This window comes from Hermetia illucens, chromosome 5 (genome assembly GCF_905115235.1).
Source record: "Hermetia illucens chromosome 5, iHerIll2.2.curated.20191125, whole genome shotgun sequence".
In the NCBI taxonomy this organism is placed as follows: Eukaryota; Metazoa; Arthropoda; class Insecta; order Diptera; family Stratiomyidae; genus Hermetia; species Hermetia illucens.
Genome location: NC_051853.1, coordinates 47,699,378 through 47,724,083, shown reverse-complemented (window position 1 = coordinate 47,724,083; position 24,706 = coordinate 47,699,378). Strand labels below are relative to the sequence as shown.

The window sequence follows — 24,706 nt, the reverse complement described above, 5'->3', positions numbered from 1 at the left end:
CACGAAAGCGTTAGTTGTCTGTTTTGAATACTTGGGTGCTAAGCTTAAAACGAGGAGTCCATGAACCAAAAAAAGAAAATAAGTTCTTCATTTAGTCCGCTTCAGCATCAAGTTGATGTGGACCTAGGATCCCTTATATCCCAAACAATACTTTATTCAGATGTTCTTCTAGGGTAAATATTTCATATAATACTATTATACGATTGCCAGTTTCTCATAAATGGGAGCCATTGTTGACAGTTTGCTGAAGTGTGTTTCAACTCCATCCACCACTTATTGGGAAGTTTGTTAGCTTCGGGCAAAGCAGCGAAGGCAAGTTTAGCGCTGTTAATGCGTTGGACAATTTTGAGTTCGGTTTTGCTGTCGGGTACAACAACGTTTCCTGGATATGCAAATTGATTAACGTCTTCAATGCAGAAAGGAAGAGTGAAGATGACCAATAAGAGCAAGAACTTTAGTTTTGTTGGTGTCTTTCCTTAATCTGAATCTGTTTGTCTCCTATTGCAAATCCAGAGCCATTAGTCAAAGTCCATTACTCGATGAGAGAACAGACATATGCCATCAGCTTAATGGAGGCGTTTGAGGAAAGATGACATACTCCATTGAACCACACCGCATCCTCCAGTCAAGACAGCATGAAAAACGTCACTGGTAACCAAAAGAAAAAGTAGCAGAGATGTTACTCTGGACTCCACTTTGGGTTTGAAAGCCTTCTCCGGCATGCCCCTTCTGTGTAAGGCATTCCAGATAGACTCTCTGGTTACAGTCTCGAAAATTCTCTCAATGAAAAGCAGGTGAATCGGAAATCTAAACTCCGGACTCCGTTCTGAAATTATCTGTAGGTCCAGAGCGGAAACCAGACTACTCTATTTCGATCAGGCTGGTCTTATATTGGTGTGCATTTGGTATATGCCAGCAACTCTACCATGAAATCAGAGGTTGCTGCCGGACCCTTGGTCTTTTCTTTTGATGGACGATAGAATGGGATTGTTGAAGATAGTATTCATCAAGATTCCCCCATTAGTCTAGTCTACCAGGTTGATTAAGTTGCAATGAACAATAGAATGCTGCCCTTTACTCCTCTCTATCTTCATCGTAATAGTAACCAAGTTTGCGGTCCTCATGTTATTTTACGTTTTATTGATTGGATGTGCCACGTTTCTCGGTGATAGGTTTGTTCCGGGTGAAGTCAAATCAATATCTATCGTATGAAGCCGTCGTTGTTTCGGTCGGCTTTTGGTCTGATTCCCATCAACTTCGATGTTGAAGTCAAACTTAGCTAATGAGTTCTCATTAGCGCAAATTACTCGATAATTCCATCAATCCATTAGCGCAAAGTGGCGTTCATTGTTGCATTGCTTTTAGTGGCCGACCAGCACTCGGAACCATCGAAGGTTACATGGTGAACTGCGCTATACTAGTACTAGATTCACTGTACATTTTTCGTTGTGTTATATAAAACTTATTTGCCGAATTTGTCCCCGCATTGCTACCAAGGGAGTTAGCATAGCCCTTGGGAAGTGTATTTTTTCTAATGTTATCTTCCTGCTGGGTTATTTGCGGTTGGGCTCTTGTTAAAGGGTTGGTTTTGGAGGAACTCCCAATTCGCAGAGATAATTTCGTTAAACTCTTCATGAAATTCCATTTTCTTTCAAACGGCTAGCGAAATCCAAAGACCGGAGAAGTGCTGATTAGGACTCACATCCAATGGTGGTTATAAAGTAATAGATTGAGGAGGGGTTTCCTTTATTGGCTCAAATTAGTCACTATTCCTGTTGAATGAATTGCAGTTTTCAGGAGGAACTTCACACATTCAGTCTATTGGTAAATCTTCTGAACCGATCCGTTTTTCACCGAGTTTCCTGGCAAACGTTAGGAAAAGCATTCAGAACAACCGAATGTCAGGTAAGCGACTTTCCATCTACCTAAGTTCTTGGTTATGTCGACAATTTTGAAAATTTAGATCACTAATGAAGTGTGGGGGGTGAGTTAGTTTGAATCAAATTTTAAAATATTGATAACCGGTCTAGTAGGCTTCAGGTTGCTCCTTTCATCATTTTTAAAAGACAAATCACAACAAAACCATTCATAATAAATACAAACAATACAATTTTTGAATCAAAAACAAACCTTAGATCGTGGACTGGACTTCGTGCCATACATGCTACTTTTCATCTCAGAGAAACAATTTGCCATGTTCGTGTTGGGTGTACTGCAGCCCCCATATGGTTGTGCTGGGTAAGGTGATCCTTGCATGCAAGGATAAGGAGCTGAGGATTGTGCTTGTGGAGGATAGGGCGCATTCCCTGTCGGATAGGGACAATGTTGACCAGGCGGACTGGAAACAGGGTAAGGAGCTTGGCTACCAAAAGGATAGCTTGGCTTTGGGCTATGAGATTGCTGACGAGGAGCCTGAAGGCCGGCACCAAAGGCAGGGTAGCTCACATTGCTGCTGCTTGTTGCTGTCGGATAGGGTGGCATTTGTTGCTGTGGCGGATAAGGTGATCCTCCCGATGTAGGATATGGTGCACTTTGAGCAGGGTAGGGTGCTTGAGGCGGATAGGGCGATTGGTTTTGTGGTGGCGCGTAAAATCCTGCACCGAATGGCACATTTTGTGGATACATTGATGATGAAGAGTTGTTAGGTGGTGCATGAGGCGCTCCTGATCCCTACAAAGATAGTAGGTGTATGTTACAATTTTGTTTCAGTAATATTTTTGTATGTATATTTGATATAATTTTGGTATTCAATGAAGAGTGTTTGTACATATACAATAGAAATGATTTGATGAATGTGAGCCTTCTATCCGCCTGAAGATTGAAAGTAATTGAAATTTTTGAATGAGAGGAACTAGGGATCGTACCCGTGATGTAAATATTGAAGGATAAAGGAAACAACAAACAAACAAGCAACATTACTTTAGCTACAACAAATTAAAACAAAATTGCTTTACATGATAATTGATTAATTAAGAAGTATCAATCAGGTCAATAAAGGGCAATGTTAACGAAGAAAATTTCACTACCAAATGACCAAAAACTTCTAGCTCAAACCTGGACATTCAGCAATATTGGCCGAAACAGAACCTACAAATGGTTCTAACAAAAGAAAATGAATCTTTCCGCAGTTTTGAAGCTCGCGCCAAAAGATTCAGCACGTGAATATTCGGAAATATGGATGTGAGGCAGGCATGGCCAATTTTGAAAATCGATTTTGAACCAGGTGCTAGTCTCTTTCATAATTATCTCGGGGAAGACTAGTGGGAAAATAGTCTACCTACTCTGTTTCATAGGTGGGAAAAATGCATCACCCATGCTTTCGTCCTATCGTTGTCGGTTTTCTGAAATGTGTTTTATTTCATTCCGGGACTTTCTGAGAAGTCTGTACTCTTGCGACGCTATAAAGCTAGTTGCAATCTTTGTCAAATTGAAGATAAGGCAACACCTTTCCTATTTCTACCCTCTAGTTTTAGCTCCATTGACAGTTTAATACCTTTCTACGGAAATGACTGCAGATTTGCGAAAAGAACGTAATGTTAGCTGAGTCCCACTCTTCTCTTTGGAGGATTTGAGGCTTACGAACATTGTTTTTTCAAGGTCCTTACTAATATGGATCTATATGACCTAAACTGATAAGCTTTTCACATCGAAATCTCCACCCCTTGCTTTTATGCTTAATGCATGAAATAAAATTCGGCACCCTTCCCTTACCAGAAAAAGGGAGTTTTTTGAGTTCTTTGTATGTATTGCAAGCATGGCAATATCCAATATCTAATTTTCAAAAGGATTTGAAGTATTTTGTACAATTGAGCAGAGAGAAAAGTGAGTATCTAGAACCTTAGCTAGAACATCGTACTTGTCACATCTTCCAAAGATAGGAGGCAATGTTTGCATCAAATGGAAGCCCATTTCAAAGCTTCTCAGGGCACGATTAAAGGTTCAAGGTACATCGAGACGCTCCAACTATTCTATAGGTTGTATTTTTACCGGCGGTACAGGCTTAGTTATATCTGAAATGGTGTCTCCCCAGTGTAATTCACTTAGGAAATTATGCTTAATGTAGATCTCTCTATCTTTCATTTGTAGCAAACCCAAACCTTAAATCAAAACTTTGTTAATTAGGTATAAAGATATGGGTGGATGGTGAGAAAATTGCATGCATAAAAAAACCATTTAAGATGTATAATAAATTAGGGAAAAAATAATCAATCATGTTTTGTGTGACATACTTTGTGGATTTCATGAAAGTTAGCGCTACATTCACAACAGTCAGTAGTGAGTAATAGATCAAGGTATTTCTATTGTATGTACATATGTATGTTCACTAACAGTAAAGCTGTTGCTAAGTTCAAATGAAATACTTACGAATGGATACATTTTTCTGCTCTGTTTAAATCGTTAATCTGAAATGGGAGAAGAAATGTTATTAGTTTATTTTCTTATTGACTGAAATACAAATTTGACGAAAGTAAGTTGAATTGATACGAACAACGTCGCATCACTTGGGAATTTATTTCATACAGAATTCTTGCGATTCCTGGCTCAAAAGCGATATCACATTAAAGTGTAATATCACATCACTGAACGCGATCCATACGTCACCCAACATGCTTAACATCACAATATCATCGTATCACCAACCTGTAGAAAAGTGATGATATTATTGTGACATATTATGCTTTGTGATGCCCGTGACGGTGTGACATCACATTACAAAACGTCACCAAGTGATACTGTAATGTATCATTCGATACATTACATTATTCCTGGTGAATAATATTTGTGATATTACTTTCTTCGTAAAAGTGATGTGATATTACACCGCCTAGTAAGTTTATGCTTGGTGCATCTCTCGTAGCAATAGCATTGTCCCAGACATTAACAAAGGCTTCTGATTCGAAAAAGTCAATGTAGTACAAGAGAGACTCTCTAAATATTATACTTTTCTCAAACTTCGTCTTTAACATTATCACCTTGATGCAGTCTGATTTAGTCCGCTTGGATAATAACCACCGCTTTCAAGAGCCCAAACTCATATGCGGCGCATAGTGGCCGTAAAATCGCCTGGTTTTCGTGCAAATTATCCAGTTGAATCTGAGGGTAAGACTCCCCGAATATATGACGGGGGTTGTTCCGAACAGAAGAAATCTGTAACTGTGGTGTTATCGTTTCAGTTATTTGAATGTGTTGATATAAAACATCAATATAACACAGTGAATGACCAGACTGAAGTTACCAGCTCCTAAGTAGCTTTGTGCAAACTATTTCTCCTTAGATATCGGTGTTGGTGACAGGTTTGTGGATTTTTACTTATAATTGGCACCACATCGTAAAGTGCATGAGAAAAGGTTAGATGGGGTTAGACTTAACTATTATTAGATTCGGCTGGCCTGCAGTGGCGGGCGAATTATATTGACAGATATGTTGGAAAACCCGTCCTAAGAACTTGAGAGAGTTTGGAAGTGTAAATATTTAATAGTATTAGCTCTTGTCGTGAACATCGCCATAGTTATCACAACGGCGCCGCCCATACTGAGGCTAGTATTCTTATCAGTGGATACAAGGTCAATCTAATACCAATTAGAAGTTACAACCTGGAGTTAGAATGTGCAATTTCACGCATTACGCCCACAACAAGCTCCGCTGAGAATGAGAATGCGCCGGATCCGGTGGGAAACCCGTCTCTCTCCCTCCCACCCGCGGTTAACCAAGGAATACTCAAGATACATATGTAGTGTTACAGACTAGTCTACGTACAGACTTGGAGAAAGCCGGTTTTTGCACGTCCGTACAACAAACTGGGTTTGCACGCACAATATTAATGTCCCCCCGTATGTATATGGACCTGGCACCGCCTCTGCTAGCAACTTGTCCATTCTCCATTATTTTCAATAGAACGTGCAAGCTAATTTCAACAGAGGTACTCTGAGTTTGATTGTGCAAGTCAAGAAGACTAGACACAGGAGGCGCAAATCAAGTTTCTAGGAGGCAATGAATGTCGTATTCGCGGGATAGGCACGAGGTAGTTAACTGGCTCGCAACCCGTTGGTCGCACGTCAATATACTGTATCACATACATAGCACTGACATCAGAGTATGGGAAATTTTCCACGCACAAGTGATGGAAACAGTCGAACATGTGTAGCGATTTTCTTTCACCACATAAATTCAAACAATGAGACGGGAGACGGATGTCCTGTGTGTAGTCTTATTGGTGCAGGAACAAGGACATAAATTCTCTGTTTTTGACCGTTATTATCCGTATTTCAAAGTTGTTTTCTTAAACAAGGGAGATTATCTGACTTTCTGGGATTACGCAATAGCTATTCGCGTGCGCTTTGTACTTCCCTACCCAAGATCACGCATACCTTCATCTCTCATCGGCAATGGGGCAATGGCTAAATCCAACAGGGGGGAATTTGTTTTGAATGGAGTTTAGAGAGAATTCTCTTATATCCATTACGGCAAGCAGCAATTGTTTCGATCACATTACCAAAAAAGTTATTAGTCAGAAGCTGCATGGAGGTAAGCTTTGTGAGGTATAATATAAAAGACCAACAACACCAATATAGCAATGCTGTCATCGCGATATATCGCCAAAGTCCGTGTCATAATTAAACAGTCCGTGGCAGGCAGCTCATATAACCGCTTACACGAGGAATTAATAAAGCGGTTGTGCACCAGGAGAAAACAAGGCATGAAGAGCACTTCCATGGGTGACGAGAAACCCTCCCAGTTTCTCCGCCACCTGTCTCGGCGTTACCGCAGCTCCAGAGTCGCTAATGCGTAGTCCCTGGGTAAGACGCCTACCATCTACTCTTCAACCGATTATCGTGACAACTGATGACCAGCCATTACAAACTGCAACGGATATAGCTGATAAGGTCTATGCCATACTATCGTCAAGTATCGTTGAAACATCAACCTCGTCTTCAGCAGCGGTAACCAGTTTAAAGAAACTAGTCCAGCAATTATCAAGTCAGCTTGCAGAGCAGCGAACGGAGCTATACACCGTCAAACAGCACGGTGGTCTTCGCGATTCAACAACTCACCTTTCCTGTTAAGGACAGATGGCAGAATGTATAATCCCGCCCATCGCAATAACCACTGGAGGAACTCCTTATCATGATATCCTACATGAGTTTCCGAAAATAACTCATCCGCATGGAACTGGAAACATGGCGCGTTACCGAACTAATCAGGACCACCAGTTGCGGTTCCCAGGCGATTAGCTTTGGCCAAGCCAAACATCGCGAAGAAGGCATTCAATACCTTGACCATGATCCAGCTAGGTTTAGCGCGTCCATCAAATAGTCTGTGGGCTGTACCCTTGCCTATGTCCTGTAACGAGACAAGTACCGAGTTCGACTAAAGCAATTAGAGGTTTCGGAGGTCAGCTGCAAGCTATGGTGTGATGCATTCACAGGTACTCCGACTTTCCATCACTCAACCATTCCCAAAAACTCTTTGCAACAGCTAACACTACTTATCCCACACAGGAACAAACGCCACCGTTAAACTGGTAACACAGACGTATGTTTGGTCATCTATCAAAACCAATTGCAGGAATTGAACGCATGGTTGCAATATTTGTAAGCGATTAAAAGTGACTCGTCATGTGAGTGCACCAGTCCAGTCCAGTTTGTGCCACCATTATCTAGATTCGAGCACGTCCATCTGGATCTTATCGTAATCCATTATTGCGAGGAGCAACGCTACTGCCTGACCATGGTGGATTGCTTCTCACGTTGGCCGGAAGTAATACCAATCCCCGATCAAGACACCATCACATTTGCCAAAGCGTTCCTTGACACAAGGACCTCCATGTTCGGGGTGCCACTTCGGATCACCACAGATCAAGGAAAACAGTTTGAGTCGAGGTTCCTCCAAGAATTCAGCAACCTGATTGGTGCAAACCACATCAGAGTACAGTATACAATCCGGCAACTGTTCTGTTGAACTTCAGGTTCCCGTTCAACAACCTGAAGTGGCAAACTCAAGAAATCTGGCAGGCAGGTTAGATTCCTTGATCGTTACCAGGCAGGCCGCCAATAATTTAATAATAACAATACCACAGATTCACAGCTGGTGTCACGACACGGCTAGCTTGCACTCAATCACTGGCAGGGGAGTGCTGTGGCGGTGCCAATTACTTCCAGACACTTGTCTGGCATTAGAAACTCTCTTTTCGACCGAAGTGATCTACTCTCTAAAAATTAGCTAATTCCTATAGGATTAAGTAGAGCAGTTACTCGGTAGAAGAGTGAGTCTACTCACAGATCTCACCGCTTTCATTCAAATTCTGTTGCTCCCAGGGGAGAGGTGAGATAGCGCCTGTTGGGTTTCCTTTGCCCTGGACGAAATCGTTAGTTATCCTTTTTTTCTATTTTTGAACTTTATTTGGACATATCGGCGTGGATAGTATTTTGAGGCTTAAACGTTCTATAGAGGTGTCATGTTTTTTTTCGTTTGGATAGTTTATGAAACTCAATTTCTTCATCGTGGTATCATGGTTAGGCAACTAGTGAGGTAATCCATTATACTAGACCAAACATGTTTTATTCTCTACAAGGAAAACACAATTTAAGACATATATTGGAGCCTATAAAGAAGAAACAACACCTGGCAACCATTCTCAGTCAGGCTACTCACGGCGCAGAGGTGAGGCAGGGTCTGATAAGCTGCCCTTGCCTTATTAATGATATCAAAATATTCGCATGTTGGGCGCCACAGCTTTTTAAGGTTGGAGAGAGGGGAAGAGACTTCTTCTTTTCTATTGTATACCCTCGGTCTATTCGGGAGTGGGATTGGGAATTCACACTACAACAGGATGAAATTAAAATATTCCTATTTTAGGACGCCATCACTTTTTAGGGGAGAGGGAAAACCGAGAAATTTCAATAGGGTTGGAGAAGAAGACATAATCCTTTATCTTCCATATCTTTCCGAACGTACACAGAAAAGCCATTTCCTACGAAAAATAAGGGCAACTGTGAGTGAATTTTCGCAATAGCAAACGGCCTCGCTAATGGGAATTGAAAACACTATTTGTTAGCCAAATTGCCAGAGATGTAGATTCACTTTCTTGATGATAAAAAGAAAAGTAAATGCCTGCTTGGGATGACTCAGATTTATGGGTTCAAAATGAACGAAGCCTCAAACTAGATTTCGAAGCTAATCTATATACATACCTATGTAGATATAACATAGTGAGTAACATTATTATATAATCAGAATATAGTTCTTGATTGTCATGTTTTTGCAATAGTTACTATATTATTAAGCGAGACGATCTTTCTTTATTTGATTTTATTGCAGTGATTTGTGGTCAGGTTTAGTTTTTCCTCATTTCTATGAAGCGCTGTCGTGACTATTCAACATTGGCCTCTGTTCAATGATATCGAGTACATTAAATGTTCCATTATATTCTACATGCATAGCTATAGCTGACGTGTAAGCTACGATACTAAATGTTTAGCAATTTCCAATAACTTTTCCACCACAAAACCGGTAAGCCTTAGTAAGAAATCTATTGATAAGCATGTATGCGTTCCAGCTAACTGAATGGGACAGTACCATCAATATTAAGATGGCTAACTGCATCACAGCAATTTACGCTGATAAATGAGTTTATTGTTAACAATTTAAAGTTTGTGAGAGACGTTTTGTATCTTGTGGTGTGACGTTATGTGGTGGGCGATTTACGTTTAGCTCTCATGTTTAGCTACAATGCAGCTGGTCCAGGGCAGCTTCTCGAGAGAAAGAGTTGCGGCTATGTATTGTCAATGAAATTGCTTGTGGTTTTACTTTTTTCATTTCCTAAAATATCCGCAGAGTATATAGTTTTTTTTATAGTTTTGTCAGTTATTAACTTTTAAAAAATGTGAGAGCATCCAGTAAACAGCCGCATTTAGCGTCTATCTATTATGGAAACAATGAATATCTTCTACAGCTGCTCAAATAAACTACGCATAGTATAGATTTGCATAAGTACATATCAGTTTTGGCTATCAATACGCACATACATACATACATACGGCTAACGTACTGTGGTTGCTACTCGAATACTCCAAAAAGTTTATACTCTTCTTACCCTTTGTTCTGTGAAATATAGAATTCAGGAGACAAAAAAGATTGAGGCAAATTTAATAGTGGCTTGTAAGGCAATATTCAGTATACAAGTAAATGCTACACACTTTGGAGGAAATCAACGTTGGTGGCGCAACTCCGGAGACTCCCTTGCTATCAGGGAAGTCTAAGCTACCAGCCTTTTAAGTAGAAAGATTTTAAACAAAGTAACTTCTAAGGATCTTCTGAAATCGACATTTCCCACTTTTCCTTTAGTTTAATTTTATGAAAAGGACACTGAAAGCGAGTTGTTCAAACTCATTTTCCGTCTAGAAGCAGGGGTAACAATTTTACTGTGTGTATGGTGGGGGAGAAGCTATAGCTTCGGGAGTGATGAAATTAAAATATTCCCCATGTTAGGGCGCCATAACATAAGGGGAGGGGGGGGGGGGGGGGGGCATATCGCATATTGCGTGCGGTTGAGTTTTAACAATACCATTGCAAGGCTTCCAGGTTCTTCTTAACTTGCCTTTACTATCAGTGCTACTTTTCCTGTGCACTTATTAATATTCAAATTAGGTTCCCGATGGACTCGGCGTCCGTCGTCTCGCTGATTACATAGGTCGTCATCAAGAGGAAGCAGCTCCAGCGCCAGCCTCGTCCTCTCTACACAACTAAAACCTCGCCGGTCGCTACGTTTAGTACGCGAATCATGGCAATGAATTTTGGCCTGTGATGTCTGTACTCGTGACAGTTCACTGTCTAAATGTGCAATTAGCTATGATCATCGTTGACGCTTCAAGACGCTTATCCAAGATTAGAAGCTACGCGATTCGTTGACTTCCCTCATACGGCAGTGTGGAAGCCATCTGCAGTATTTTAATCATTTCGGAAGTTGCTACACCTTCCGAAGAACTCGGATGTGATTACGTGGCCCTACTACAAGGCATTTAAGTCGACTGTCCAAAAAACATAGCTACCAGTGTATCATGAGCTCCACGCAACAACGGACCATCCAGCCAGGCTCGAAGGGCTTCGCCTCGAAGCTGCCAACAAGAAATATCGTAAGTAAAAATAGCGACGAACGTCTTATAGGCAGACGGTATATGGCGAAGCTCCGCCGAACGCAGGCGTCTGAAGCCTGGACGACTCCCGACTATTACTTGTTATCTATCATCGAAGATTTGCTACAGGAGGAAATTGATCTCTGAAATACTATATCTTTAGAGGGTATCAGATTTTTTCACGCAAGATCCAAGCCATCAAGGATTTTCAAAGGCCGGAGGTAGTTACCGAACTCAGTCGGCTTCTGCTTAGTTTCTGCTGTCGTTTCATTAAGAGGGACCCTGGCATATTAGTTCAGTTTAGCTTAGTTTATATGCATTCCGAAGCAGCAAAATAGCAACGGCCTGATAACACTGGTTCATGTTTTTTTTTTCTCCAAAAAACCATTGAATAGTGAGATGTTTCTTCAATCATCAAACGTTTCCACCGCTTTCTCGAAGGTCGCCAATAATCACTAGTCTACATCGTCCAACAACGCTCAGGCAAGGCCTCGCACATCTAAGCGCGCTAGCTAGACTACATCCCGTGGCACCAAGTAGCTTTTAAGTTGGCAAGAAATGGACAATGAGGTAGTAGATGCTCTCTGGCGTACGAGCTATGCTATGCCCTACTACGTTTAATCCGATGTTGTCACACAAGACGAAGGGAGCGATCAGGAAGCTCTTCTGTTCGTAGCTAGTGACCAATACTGACCAGTACACCTCTAACGTCCATTGAAGTTTTAAACTGAAAGCAGGGAATCAAAACGAGACCTATTTCAGCCATTGGTAGCGCTTCCAAATTTCGTGCGGTGCTCTTTTAGCAGAGAAAGAATTCAATTCCAAACTTTGTTTTAATGCACAGTTTCGTGGCATTAAGGAGAACGCAGGGCAACCTGATTGGCTAAACTACAACAGTGTTACTATATGGTACAAGACGAAAGTCAGACGGGTGGCACTGCAGGTATGAAAGGTTCTGTGTATTGCCTGCGAAGCGACTTTGAAATATTTGAATGCAGAACTGATTCATTCGCGCGTAGTCTGTAATGTATGTGTATGTGGTAAACATGTCAGACTATTTACTTCAGTGAGATATGCACAAAAGAAACAATTTTGGGTTACTACAACTTTGCTAAAAATAGTAGGATTTTCACCAAACTTCGCTGTATCATGCTTTATATCATAATCTACATTACAGCATTGATTTGATTCTAGAAGAGATGGCATCGGTATAGAGGATATTTTGTGACTTAGATATAGACTTATATATATAGAGGCTGCTTCACGATTTTTTTTCAGATTTTTTGGTTGGGTTGTTTTTAAGAATGGCCCCATGAAATAAATGTTCACTTTGCAAATCATACATCGATTATTCTTTTTCCGGCTACAAATTTGTCGGAAGGTACTCCCGATAATTGGTAATCCCGGTATTTCGTACCCAATCGTCAGTCCCCAGATTATTTGAATTATTGGGATTCTACTGAACAAGTTTCAGAAAGTACTAATCGAGATGTAATACCCTACATGCCTATATTTGGTGCCGAAACTATTTTCACTTCCATTTTGCATGTGTGAGGCCTTCCTTTAAACTTAGTGTAAACGATGCTACTTACTACATGCGTGGGGATTCGGAGTTTCAACCTTCCCGCCAAATTTCGTGTCAATAGGTGTGACAGACGAACAGACAGAAAAACACTGCCTTGAAGCAACCATTTAAGCTCGAAGAAGAATCAATTATCAATCTCAGAAAACTCTATAGAGGTTCTGAAACGTCCACAATGCAGGCAGTGCAGACGTTATTATCGTCATGTTTTTACAATTCGCAAAGGCATGTACCAGCGGCATTGATTGGTCATATCAATGCAGAAGATGTGGAGACAAAGTACATGTTGCCGAGGAATGCAGTAGGGACCCCATCTATTTTATGCGAAGAAAAAGCGGGATGGAATAATTGCTATATAGCCAGACTTGATAAATAATCGAAATTTTAGAAGACGTTAACTACAATGAGAAAATGAGGTTTGTTCGAGTAAACCTCAATCATTGCAGGATCGGCCAGAATTTATTTGCGCGTCAAACTAAGTGAACTCAACAGAAACCTTGTCGGTGGTGTAAAGGTCACAGATTCGACTAGTGGAACGGGTTACTAATTCTATTTGAAGAAAAATAAGCGGTGTTGTGTGGACAGCTGCTATGTCCTAAAAAGCTCGAACTGTCTGAATTTGAAGGCTTGCTAGATCTTTTTAGTGGGGGAGCAGAGGGGCTAATAGACGAGAGCTCAGTTTATTAGAAGAATTTAGATATAGTACTGATCAGCGAAGCTTATGTAAACGCTGACCGCGAAGACCGGTTTGGGCCAATTGTAGATCTGACTTTTGTCAACTCTGCGCTGGTGTGTAATATGGATTGGCAAGTCAGGAGGACTTTAGGTATAGCGTCCACCAGGCAACCACTTTGAACTATAGAGGGAGGCTCAGACGAGGAGATAGATCCCCACGTCCAAAGCCAAAACTAAAAATAAAGTAGGTTGGTTTGCAAAAGCGATGAATGAACAAACATTCCTGAAGCGGGGAATCCTTTGTCGTTTTGGGAATGGAGATGAAGTACATATATAACGTCAAGTTCATCTTTCTTTTATCGTAGGTTAGAAAAGTCAAACCGGAGAAATTTGTAAGTAGATAACAAATGCGATGGGACCACTTAGAAAGGCTCGTTGAGCAGGTTGATTTCGGCCATTGGGGAGTGGCTGAAGAGAAAGCATGGGGAGATCAATTATAATCTCTTACGGGGCATGCGCGATACCGACAGTACCTGTGCGGGTTTAAATTGGACTCTTTTCTGATTGTCCAAACGTATTCTAATAATGCTCAAAATTCGTGGAAGAAAGGACTAGGCTAGACTAGAGGAAATTCCAGGTGAAATGCTATTACCGAAAAATGTTGTGCGGAGAATGCTAATATGCGAACAGGACGCGATGCGATTATCAGATCGATCCAGGGTAAACTGCAGAAAGCGCATAGAAGAAAGGAGTCCCAGCTACATTAAACTAAGTTCCTTCCTTGATGTGGTACCTAATGGCAGTTTCTCGGGAACGAGGGAGGCTTTTTATTCCGTAAAAAGAATTGTCTCACTGTTTTGAGTTAGCCCATTTTTCAAAAAAAACTGATGGTTCACTCGATTCCTAAAAAAAAGAGGTTTGGCTTGACTTGCGGATTTTTTTTTTCTATGCGGTTTTCGTCCTGAATATAATTTATACTCATGTCGTGCTTATATTATAAGGTGGTGGTGAACACATGTTCGCTTATGCATCCATAGTGTGGTGCGCTAAGGTGAAACGCTGTAAACTAGCCACACTGCAAAGAACTGTGTGTCTGGGTATCACCGGTGCCATGAGCACGACATCCGGTGCAGCTTTGAATACATTACTTAATTTGCAGCCCTTGGATTTGCTTATTCAGAGCGCCGCAATGAGAGCAGCTCATAGAATAATTCGATTAGACCTACGGGGAAATAATGAATGTGGGCACAGAACATTGGAGGAGTCATTGGGAGAACTGAATTTAGTTTTTGTAATGCCTTCTGATTCTCGGATCCTCGTACATCTGTTTGATAGAAGATATGATGTTATCTTGAAACGAAGAGAAAATTGGGACGAACCAGAAGAATGTGTGTCACGATATACTGACGTCTTCTATACTGATGATTCAAGAACAGAACAGGGCTCTGGAGCAGGAGTTTACCTCTCGAATAAAAACGAGAAGCGGGTTTTTCCCTTGGGATAATATACAATGGTCTTTCAGACTGATTTCTATGTGATCCTAAAGGTAGCAACCTGGGTGATTGACGAACAGTTGAAGGGCAGACGCATCGCAATTTGTAGTGATATTCAATCGTTCAGGAATGTAGAAATCGATTGAACTCTGTTTCAAGATTCAATACAATGGAATTATTCTGGGTACCTGGTTATTGTGGTGGCAGGGAAATGAAATCTCGGATGCTTTAGCAAAAGAGGGTTCAATTACCCCATGCCCTGACCGGAACCAGCAATTGGAGTGTCAGTAGCATTGACTAATGCTGTTATCAACAACACACTAAACTTTTCATAGCCAAACAAACATACTGCAGAGTTTATCCTGTCGGCAAGCAGGACGACTTGCAGAAGTATTATGGGTATTCTGATTGGCCATAATTCACTAGCTGGGTATATGTTCAGAATAGGAATTCTCCAAGATGATACGTGATGATATGTGAGTGCCCCGCCTATGGACGCATGAGACATCAGATTTTTGGTGCTGATATACCACAACTTCAGCGGGTAGCATTACATCCAGGCGGCCAGGGTCCGATGTCGGGCTGTAGTGCCACGATGATGATTTCCGCAGTGCATTCTTCATTGTCCTGCAAAGTCGGCTAACACCAGAACGATAGAGTTCGACAGGGACATTACTGTAATAAATTATGGATTTGAGTACGACAATCACAAGGAACACCAGTTCTGGAACGCCACTTCATTCAAGTTGCGTTCATGCGTGAGGCAATTTCATAACGCATTCCACTCATTGACCTGAGATGTTTAAAGCGCTAGGAAGGCATCATCTGCATAAGGGTATAAGGCGCTGGATGTTGGATGTCCCGTGTGACAGTGCCTATAAGAAGAACAAAGAGGAGTGGTCAAAGGGCGCTTTCTTGATGAATACCGGCAGATGCACGAAGCAGTTTGGATACGGCCGTCACATTACGAACTTTACTTTTCGGATCGTGGTAGAGCAATTAAACCCAGCACATGAGTTCTTCTGGTACTAAAAGTTGTCATAGAGCATAACAGATAAGTTCGTAGACACACGATCAAATGGTTTCTCTAGATCCAGGAATGAAATGTAATGGGGGCGATGTTTCTCAAGGTGTTTTCCCATAACCAACAGCGTATATTACGCAGTTCTTGACAAACCCTTGATTCACAGTTACTTGAATGATGCCCTGAATAGTTGAGAAAAATGCGTTTAAAGATCTTCATGGGTCAGCAACCGGAGCGAACGGTAATTTGCGACGGTCGTGCTTCCTTGGCTGTCAGATCGTATTCCACCTGCCTAAATAATCTGATTGAAGAACTCACAGAGCCATAGGATTGGGTCCCAGTTCTTCGCTTTCCAGAGCTCAGATGCGATGTCTTTAGGTTCTGTTGCTTTCCCCGATTTCATCCGTTTAATTGCTTCCTCGCTGACAACCAGTGGCACCGGCAAGCGGAATTACTTCAAATGTGGAGGATGAACAAATTCTTCTGTTGAAATCTGTTCAAAATATTCTCTCCATCTGAACGTCGCGGCCAAGCAATTGGTAAGCAAATTGCCATTCTTGTCATTAACGCAACAGAAGTGTTCGATATCCTATGAGCGTTAGTGTTGGCTTTTAAAAGGTGGATACACGGACCGTTCGGGAAACAGCGATCGTTTGCTTTGCTTCCTGGTTGGTATTCTTTTAAATTTGCCGGGGTTTTGTGGACGAGAAACTTATGGTAGAGGCGTATCTTCTCGCGGTCCTTCATTTTCTCACTATAAACTGTAGGAAGATATGGCAATCGTTTGATAAACTATGTATTCATTAAGGTCACGAGTGTCCGTAAAATCGACTCTACGGTCGTCACTCTCATTGTGAGCTACAAAGCTTATTCCTCCATGTCACCTATTACCGTCTGCTTTTTCACCCATATGACCGTTAAGATCGCCCTTAATGCCGATATAGTCATCGGCAGGCACATTTCAGGTCTTTGTGTCAATTAGTTGCCAGAAGGCATCTTTCTTGACATCAAGTCGACCTGGCTGTGGTGAGTATGCGGTGAAGAAATGAATCGTAGGGTCAGCTGACATAATAGCAATCGGTCATCAAATCGCTCGATTTCTTTAATGATATCACGGAAACCCTCAGGGATGGGAATATCATATTGTTTGCGGGAACTACCGAAAAAAAGATGTTGGAAGCCATTTTTATCGCTTTCGCGTTCTGAACCGGAGCGATAACGCTAAAGAAAATCTGAAAAATGCAACCATGAAACGCAGTTAAAGACGAACGCCGATAAAAACCATTGTTTTTGCGATAAAGACCACAAACGAAACAGCAACAAAAACAAGCAAAAGTTCCACGTCCGTGGAATGCTCACTAGATATGCATCATACATAGAACCATAACTTAGGCAGAAGTTAGGTTTAGTCGTCACAAAGTGTAAAGACGGCATAATTAGCCGATACTATTACGATCAATAAATAAACGAAGGCAAACTGGTCAAGAGAATCTAGGAAAAGCGTCCTCCATGCAAACCCCTGAGGAATGAGCAGTTAAGAGAACCATTGGAGATGGGGGCCATTTGTAGGACCACACCGGAGGAAAAGGCTCATGATTTTACTGTACCATTTATTATTTTTCGTCATACCTAATGATATCTAAGAAATACGAGATAAATCGACATGGAACGCTATATATGGCGAACTTAATGGAGCATTTAAAGATTAGGTGCAACGGATCTTGAGTTTACTTTAGGAAAATATGAATGAGTGAAATATTGAGGACAAGATGATTCATATGAATTTGCAAATAAATATTGAAGAGGAATAACTATGAGGCAGCATCTTCGGGGGAATTGGTGTGGTGAATTCATACCTCAATTACCTCAATTACTCACTTTTGGGACCTGGAGATGAAGCATCAACAAATGATCTTCACAATCACCTGAAGAACGTTATCATGGATACGGCCACAAACATACTTGGCCTCAGCCGCACAAGTAGTCGAAACGGCTGGTTTGACGATGAATGTAAGCTAGCAACGGAACGGAAGAATGCCGCATACCGAGTAATGTTGCATTCTCAAAGAACGCGGGCACAGGTAGAGATTTATCAAGAACTCCGTCGAGCGGAGAAGCGACTTCACAGACGGAAAAGGAAGCCTGGGAGAACCAACAAGTCTGTGATCTAGAAAAGTACAGGGAGCAACTGCACCAGGCGCGCAAGTTTTACCAACTAGTCAGCAGGATGAAGCTTTATACACCTCGATGCTCATCCTGCCGAAACAAAGAGGGAAATCTGATTTCCGACAGAATGGGTATATTGGAGCGATAGGTTGAGTACTTTGATGAGCTACTGAACAACCAGAACATCGGCGAGTTGGAAGTCCCGCCAACTGAAGACGACGGACAAATACTGCTACCACCAAGTTTAGGAGAAACAGTCCGTGCAATTCATCGGCTAAAAAATCATAAGCCGCCAGGAGCCGATGGAATTACAGCCGAATTGGTTAAACATGAAGGCGACCAGGTACACCAAGTGGTTCATCAACTTGTGCTCAAGGTATGGGACAGCGAATCAATGCCTGACGATTGGCATCTGTCTCATACATAAAAAGGGAGATATCACACAGTGCAGCAATTATAGAGGTATCACGTTGCTGAGTACCACCTATAAGATATTCTCCGCTATCTTGCTAGGCCGGATAGCCCCATACGCCCAGAACATCATTGGCCCATACCAAAGAGCCTTCACTCCAGGCAAATCAGCAACAGATCAGATTTTCTCTCTACGGCAAGCGATGGAAAAACTGTTTCGTCGAACTGACGAAATTAATAGGACTGACTAGGCTGACACTGACCAATGTGCGGGGCTAGATAAAAGCAGCAGGATCACTCTCAAGACCATTCGACATCAACAACGGTCTACGAAAGGGGGATGCCCTACCATGCGTCCTCTTTAACTTGGCCCTCGAGAAAGTGATCCGTGATGCTGAGGTAAATACAAGAGGTGCGATCCTCTTTAAGTCCACCCAACTACTGGCCAATGCTGACGATATCGACATCATGGGAAGAACCACCGAGACGTACAAGCTGCCTTCATCCAGACCGAGCAGGCGGCGCGAGATCTTGGGCTGCACATCAATGAAGGCAAGACAAAGTATATGGTGGCAACGTCAGCATCGAAAACCAACCAACCAACAACATCAAACCGCACTGGTCAAACAGGAAAAATAAGGATAGGAGAATACAACTTTGAGACCGTTGACAATTTTTCCTATCTAGGGTACCTAGGATGATGAAATCTGCGCACGGTTGTTGCCAGCCAACAGAGCCTATTTCAGCTTATAAAGACTGTTCCGCTCGAAACGTCTCACCACAGGGTCAAAGCTCTTACTGTAGAAGGCTATGATCTTGCCAGTCATCATGTATTCCTCGGAAACTTGGGTTCTTAGCAAGAAAAATTGCGAACTTTTCGCCGCGTTCGAGAGAAGAATCCTCCGAAGAATTTTTGACCCCCTACATGAGGATGGACGATTCCGTAGCCTACACAATGACGAAATTTATGAGCGATACCATGACCGGTCCGGTCGTGAATAAAATCCGGCTCAATAGGTTACGGTGGGCGGGTCACTTAATCCGTATTGATGAGGATGATCCCACCCGGAAAGTCTATAAGGGCAATATCTATGGTAGAAAAAGAAGACGGGGCAGAGCCTGCCTAAGATGGAGCGATGGCGTAGGCCAGGACGCCAGACAGCTTTTAGGGATATCGAATTGGTGGACCTTGGTGCAAAACTGGGATGTCTGGAGTTCCTTATTAAGGCAGGCCTAGACCGAATACCGGTTGTTGTGCCGTTGATGATGATGATGATGAAAATATGAACTTCAGGACAAGATGACTCATATAAATTTGCAAATAATTATCAAAAAGGAATACTATGAGGCAGCATCGTCGGGGGAATTGGTGTGGTGAATTCATACCTCAATTACCCCAATTACTCACTTTTGTTCAGTGAAATACGAAATTACCACTTTGAAATTCCTGAATTAATCGCTTACCATGATGAAATAGTAATTTCTTCGAATATTTTAGAAGTATTCTATTATTGGTTCTAATGAATGGCAACATAGGAGAGAATTTGAATCAAGTACAATGGAACTCAGTTTACGTAAAAACACACCTTGTTGTCTATGTTATCAAATTATCTATGATATTCTACCCAGATAACCACTCGGAACAATTAGCCAAATTTTAAGTCGACAATCAATATCAATTATTTTGATAACTGAAAGCTAACACTCTCGATGGGATTGAATATGACAAGTGCGAATTGCATTGGTGACCACTGTGCACAACAGTGGCATATCGGGCAGAATTTAGAGCGTGAAAATAACCATAAAATAACTACCAGGCCGCGTAATGAATACGCTGGGGTATGCATTATACAAGGAATGATGGTAATTAGCACCGCAGTACACACAACTTACTATTTATTTGCTATTAAGGTTAATGGCAAATTTTTGTAGATAGCACTATACACGAAATCCCACCTGACGAACACCTGTTGAATGGGATAGCACCAGTCACACTTATCCACTATTGCAACATACACAAATCGATAATTTGTAGGCGAACCTTACTTGAATTAGGCAATTAGATAGTATTAACGTTGTCTGCTTCCAAAATGGAATACTCCCAAAATTAAATACGTATCTGACTCCGCTACCAAAACTACTAAGATTTCACTCGCCTACAACATCCGCACTAATAGTTATTCATTTTTATGATATTATCAGCGCAGAATAACACCTTATCTTGGGCAAAGAGCACTTAAGTGGAGAGGCTGCCACAGCAGCTAGAACTTTTCTGCCGGCGCTGAACGTCTTGCTTCCTCATATGCTCCCTATTTATCTCCACATATCCAAGTAGTAGAGACTATTATCGCGTCGAATTCCAAGAAACAACAATTGAGAGTGCTTCCCGGCTTTGGCTCCAAGCCAGCAAGTGAATCTAGTTCCCAATTTTAACACTATACACTCACCGCTTTCACGGAATTCCTCACTCATGCAACTGCAAGAGGGTCTTGGGAGTACTGAGTATATGCAAATAGGCAAGCCCTCAAGGTTTGGGTTCATGGGACATACGCACTACAAACTTCAGTGAAAGCTAAAAATATGTTCCAACTAAAAGTGCGGGCACAATTATATGAAGCATCTGGTTTCTCCAATAAAATTTTCCACACATGGAAGGCGATTGGTATTCACTCAATGACGTCAAAATTACCAAGCATACAAGGTTTTAATCCACGCAGAAACTCAGGAAAACACAAATGAGTCACATGAGGCCATTGAAAAACAATAATTTAAGTGCAGTAATTACTCACGAAACCAAATTCTAGAAGCAAGCCTGGAGCCGATGATTTATTGTGCCACGTAAGATTTCACCACACAAACTTCAAACAATTACAGCGTCAAAAACTCGAATAGTATCTGGCGACTAAATAAGATACATATCCCCGATTTGCTCCACCAGAGATACTCTTGGGCAAACGAACAGAATTTTCTTAGCAACGTCTACCGGAATCCAACCTCGCGACTCAAAAAGATGGTAGTCACTAAGCGACCGACTTTAAGAGATTAGCAATACTCGCTTTAAGTTAGCATTGCAAGATATTTTCTAGAGGCTAATCGGTTTCAGTGGTTTGAGTGGGGCCTCAGCCAGTGTCTCTCTTGTAAGTTGCCTTGTCGCCAAACAAATTTACGTCCAATCTAGATGAATATTATTCAGCTGAAGAGGAACTGAAATGAAGCTCCACATCTCTCAGTTTCGAATGGAGCTTTTTTGGTGCACATGCGCCCATGCTATTTTGATAAGGAGGAAGAACAGACAGTGCCAGAAGTTTAAGAACATCTCCTATGTAACGTAGCCACTGACTTCTATTCTGAATACAGGCATTCCTCGACTTATCACGTTAATTGGTTCCATGAAAGTGCGTTATAAGTCGAAAATGTGATAAGTCAAAGCGTAAGAAATACATGCTCGTGTGCATAGGGTAAAGAAGAGTAGAATTCTTCGTTAATTGTCGCTTGTTGCTTACGAAGTATCAAAACTAACATTTCGCATGTAGCACCTATTGAGAATCAATTCAAAATACATACAAAAATGTAAACGTTTTTAGTTTATACTATCAAAATAAAGAGGATTTATTAGAAAATATTATAAAAGTACACATGATTTTAAAAGTAGGCATGTATCTAAATATCACAGAAGCAACCAGGCTGTACAAGGCTGTAGTCAAAAACGGGGGAATATCCTCTGTCTGCTTGAAAAAGGAAGATGGGACATTTACCGAGAATGAGGAGGACAGGGTACACCTGCTTCTCAGAACTCATTTCCCGGGGTCCTACCGCTCGGTGGCAGGCGACAACAGTCTGCCTGACACCCCAACAACGAATAAAAGGGGAATGAAGGAGAGCTGGAAACTAGCAAAAGAGGTATGTTCCGAAGCTAGGCTAAGATGGGCAGTGAGAACTTTTAAACACTTGAAATCTACCGGAGTAGATTTTTCCAGCACTTATCCAGAGAGGCCTAGGAATTATCTTAGAGTCTCTTCTGAGGGTGGTAAGGGGGAGCATAGCACTGCGTTACATACCAAGGGCATGGAGACGGGCAAAAGTGGTCTTTATTCCGAAAGCAGGTAAAGAGGATCCTTTTCACCCTAAATCTTTCAGACCAATTCGCATAACATCGTTCGTACTCAAAACGGTGGAGAAGGTCATAGCCAACTATATTAGAACCAACGTTCTAAAATGTAATCCCCTACATCACTGTCAGCACGTTTACCGGGCAGGACGGTCAACTGAAACTGTTCTGTATCAGCTGACAGAGGTACTACGGGATGCAATAGAAACAAAAGAAATTGCACTGTGCGCGTTTTTGGATATCGAAGGAGCATTTAACCACACATCGCATACAGAGATACAAGATGCCCTGAGCCGCAAAGGAGTGGGAAACACCCTGGCACCCAGGTACCGATAGGTACAAATTCTATTATCATGAACACCAATCAAGGCTGTCCACAGGGTGGGGTACTATCGCCGCTGATGTGGAGTATGGTAGGGGATGAACACCTGGACATGTTAACAAATACTGGAATACAAGTCCAGGGTTACGCGGACGACATTGTTTTATTCTGTGGGGGCAAATATGAAGATACCATATGTGATAGAATCCAAACTGGACTAAGGGTTACTAGTGCCTGGTGCAGGAAGGTGGGACTGCGGATCAACCCAACCAAAACCACCATAGTACCATTCACTAGGAGAGAGCCATAACATCACATGATATGGAGGTGAAGCGAGAAACAGAGGTCAAATATTTTGGAATTACGCTAGACCAAAAATTACTCTGGAAGACACATGTCGGAAACACTTGTCGGAAAGCCACGAGGGCTCTGATGACTTGCAGATCCATAGCAGGAAAAAATTGGGGTTCCAGTCTGAAGATACTACTTTGGATATATACTGCAATAGTAAGGCCAATGATTACCTATGGAACGGTAATCTGGGCAGAAAGAACCGAACTCAGCACACAAGCCAGGGAATTACATAAACTCCAAAGGCTGGCTTGCGTGTGTATCAGTGGGGCAATAAGGACATACCCAACGGCATCCCTGGAGGGCCTTCTGGGACTAACCCCTCTCCGTCTGCACATACAGATGCTGGCAAGGAGATCAATATTCAGGATGGCCAGTAGTATGAGTGAGGCCGGGAGCTGCCTAAATCGGAGAAAGATTGATATTCTTGCTAGGCAGTATCCCGTACTACTGATACCAAGGGATAACATGACAACGAGGTTTCACTTCGATAAGAAGTTTGAAACACGTTGGAGTAACAAAGCAAACTGGGAGAGCGTGGCTGCGACATTTGGATTAAACCAGCAACTGATTACTTGGTACACTGACGGATCCCTCACAGCAGAGGGAGCGGGTGCTGGTGTCATTGGTCCAAGGAAAATATACTTTGAGCCAATGGGCAGGGACACTAGCGTATTCCAGGCAGAAATACACGCCACAGACAAATGTGCCTCCTTTCATCTGCAAAGGAACTACAGAGGGCAGAACATAACTATTCTCACCGATAGCCAAGCAGCGATCAAGGCACTTAGGTCCAACCAGGTGAACTCTAAACTGGTATGGGAATGCCTTGAGAGACTGAATACATTCGACTCGTCCAACAAGATCTGGTTACTTTGGGTTCCATGCCATGCTGGGTTGGAAGGCAACGAGGCAGCGGACAAACTAGCCAAGAAGGGAGCAGGGGAGCCTTTACACGGGCCAGAACCCTTCTGTGGAATCGGAAACGGTTTCATGGCTATGAATCTAAGAAATGAAGAGGAACGGTTGAGGGAACTATACTGGGCGGGCCTACCAGGGATGGAGCAGTCCAGGATGCTTATTGGGGGATACGAACCCATGCGCACAAAGGATTGCTTAAACCTCACCAAAGAGAACCTCCGAATCATAGTGGGAATTCTCACTGGTCATTGTCGGCTGAACTGTCATCTAGGGAGGCTAGGGATATCTACGGACACTGCTTGCAGGTTTTGTGAGGAGGAGGACGAAACCTCTATACACGTCCTGGGACAGTGTCCGGCACTTGTGCAAAGTAGGTCGAGGCATCTGGGAGAACACTAAATACCAGATGCAAAGCTGAAAGATCTGGAAGTAGGGAACATACAAAAGTTCCTAACGGTTATAGGCCTGCTTGAGATACTATGATCAATAGGTACACTATAACCAGTAAAAGGGGCACAATA

The 24,706-nt window shown here is 42.1% G+C and overlaps 1 protein-coding gene across 8 annotated transcripts in view; it reads right to left on the bottom strand.

Annotated features, from left to right (window-relative positions):
* The window catches only part of LOC119656791 (annexin B11), a 29,859-nt gene extending 8,245 nt beyond the window's left edge, over positions 1-21,614 (bottom strand). Inside the window, exons 1-3 of one of the 8 annotated variants that reach the window (XM_038063391.1) lie at positions 21,273-21,614; positions 4,366-4,403; positions 2,131-2,670 (exon numbers count right to left, since the gene is read on the bottom strand). In XM_038063391.1, the coding sequence (XP_037919319.1) occupies positions 2,131-2,670; positions 4,366-4,377 (552 nt within the window). In that variant the 5' untranslated portion in view covers positions 4,378-4,403; positions 21,273-21,614. The other 7 variants (XM_038063394.1, XM_038063393.1, XM_038063392.1 and 4 more) reach the window with 7 other exon arrangements.
* Positions 21,615-24,706: the final 3,092 nt, after the last annotated feature.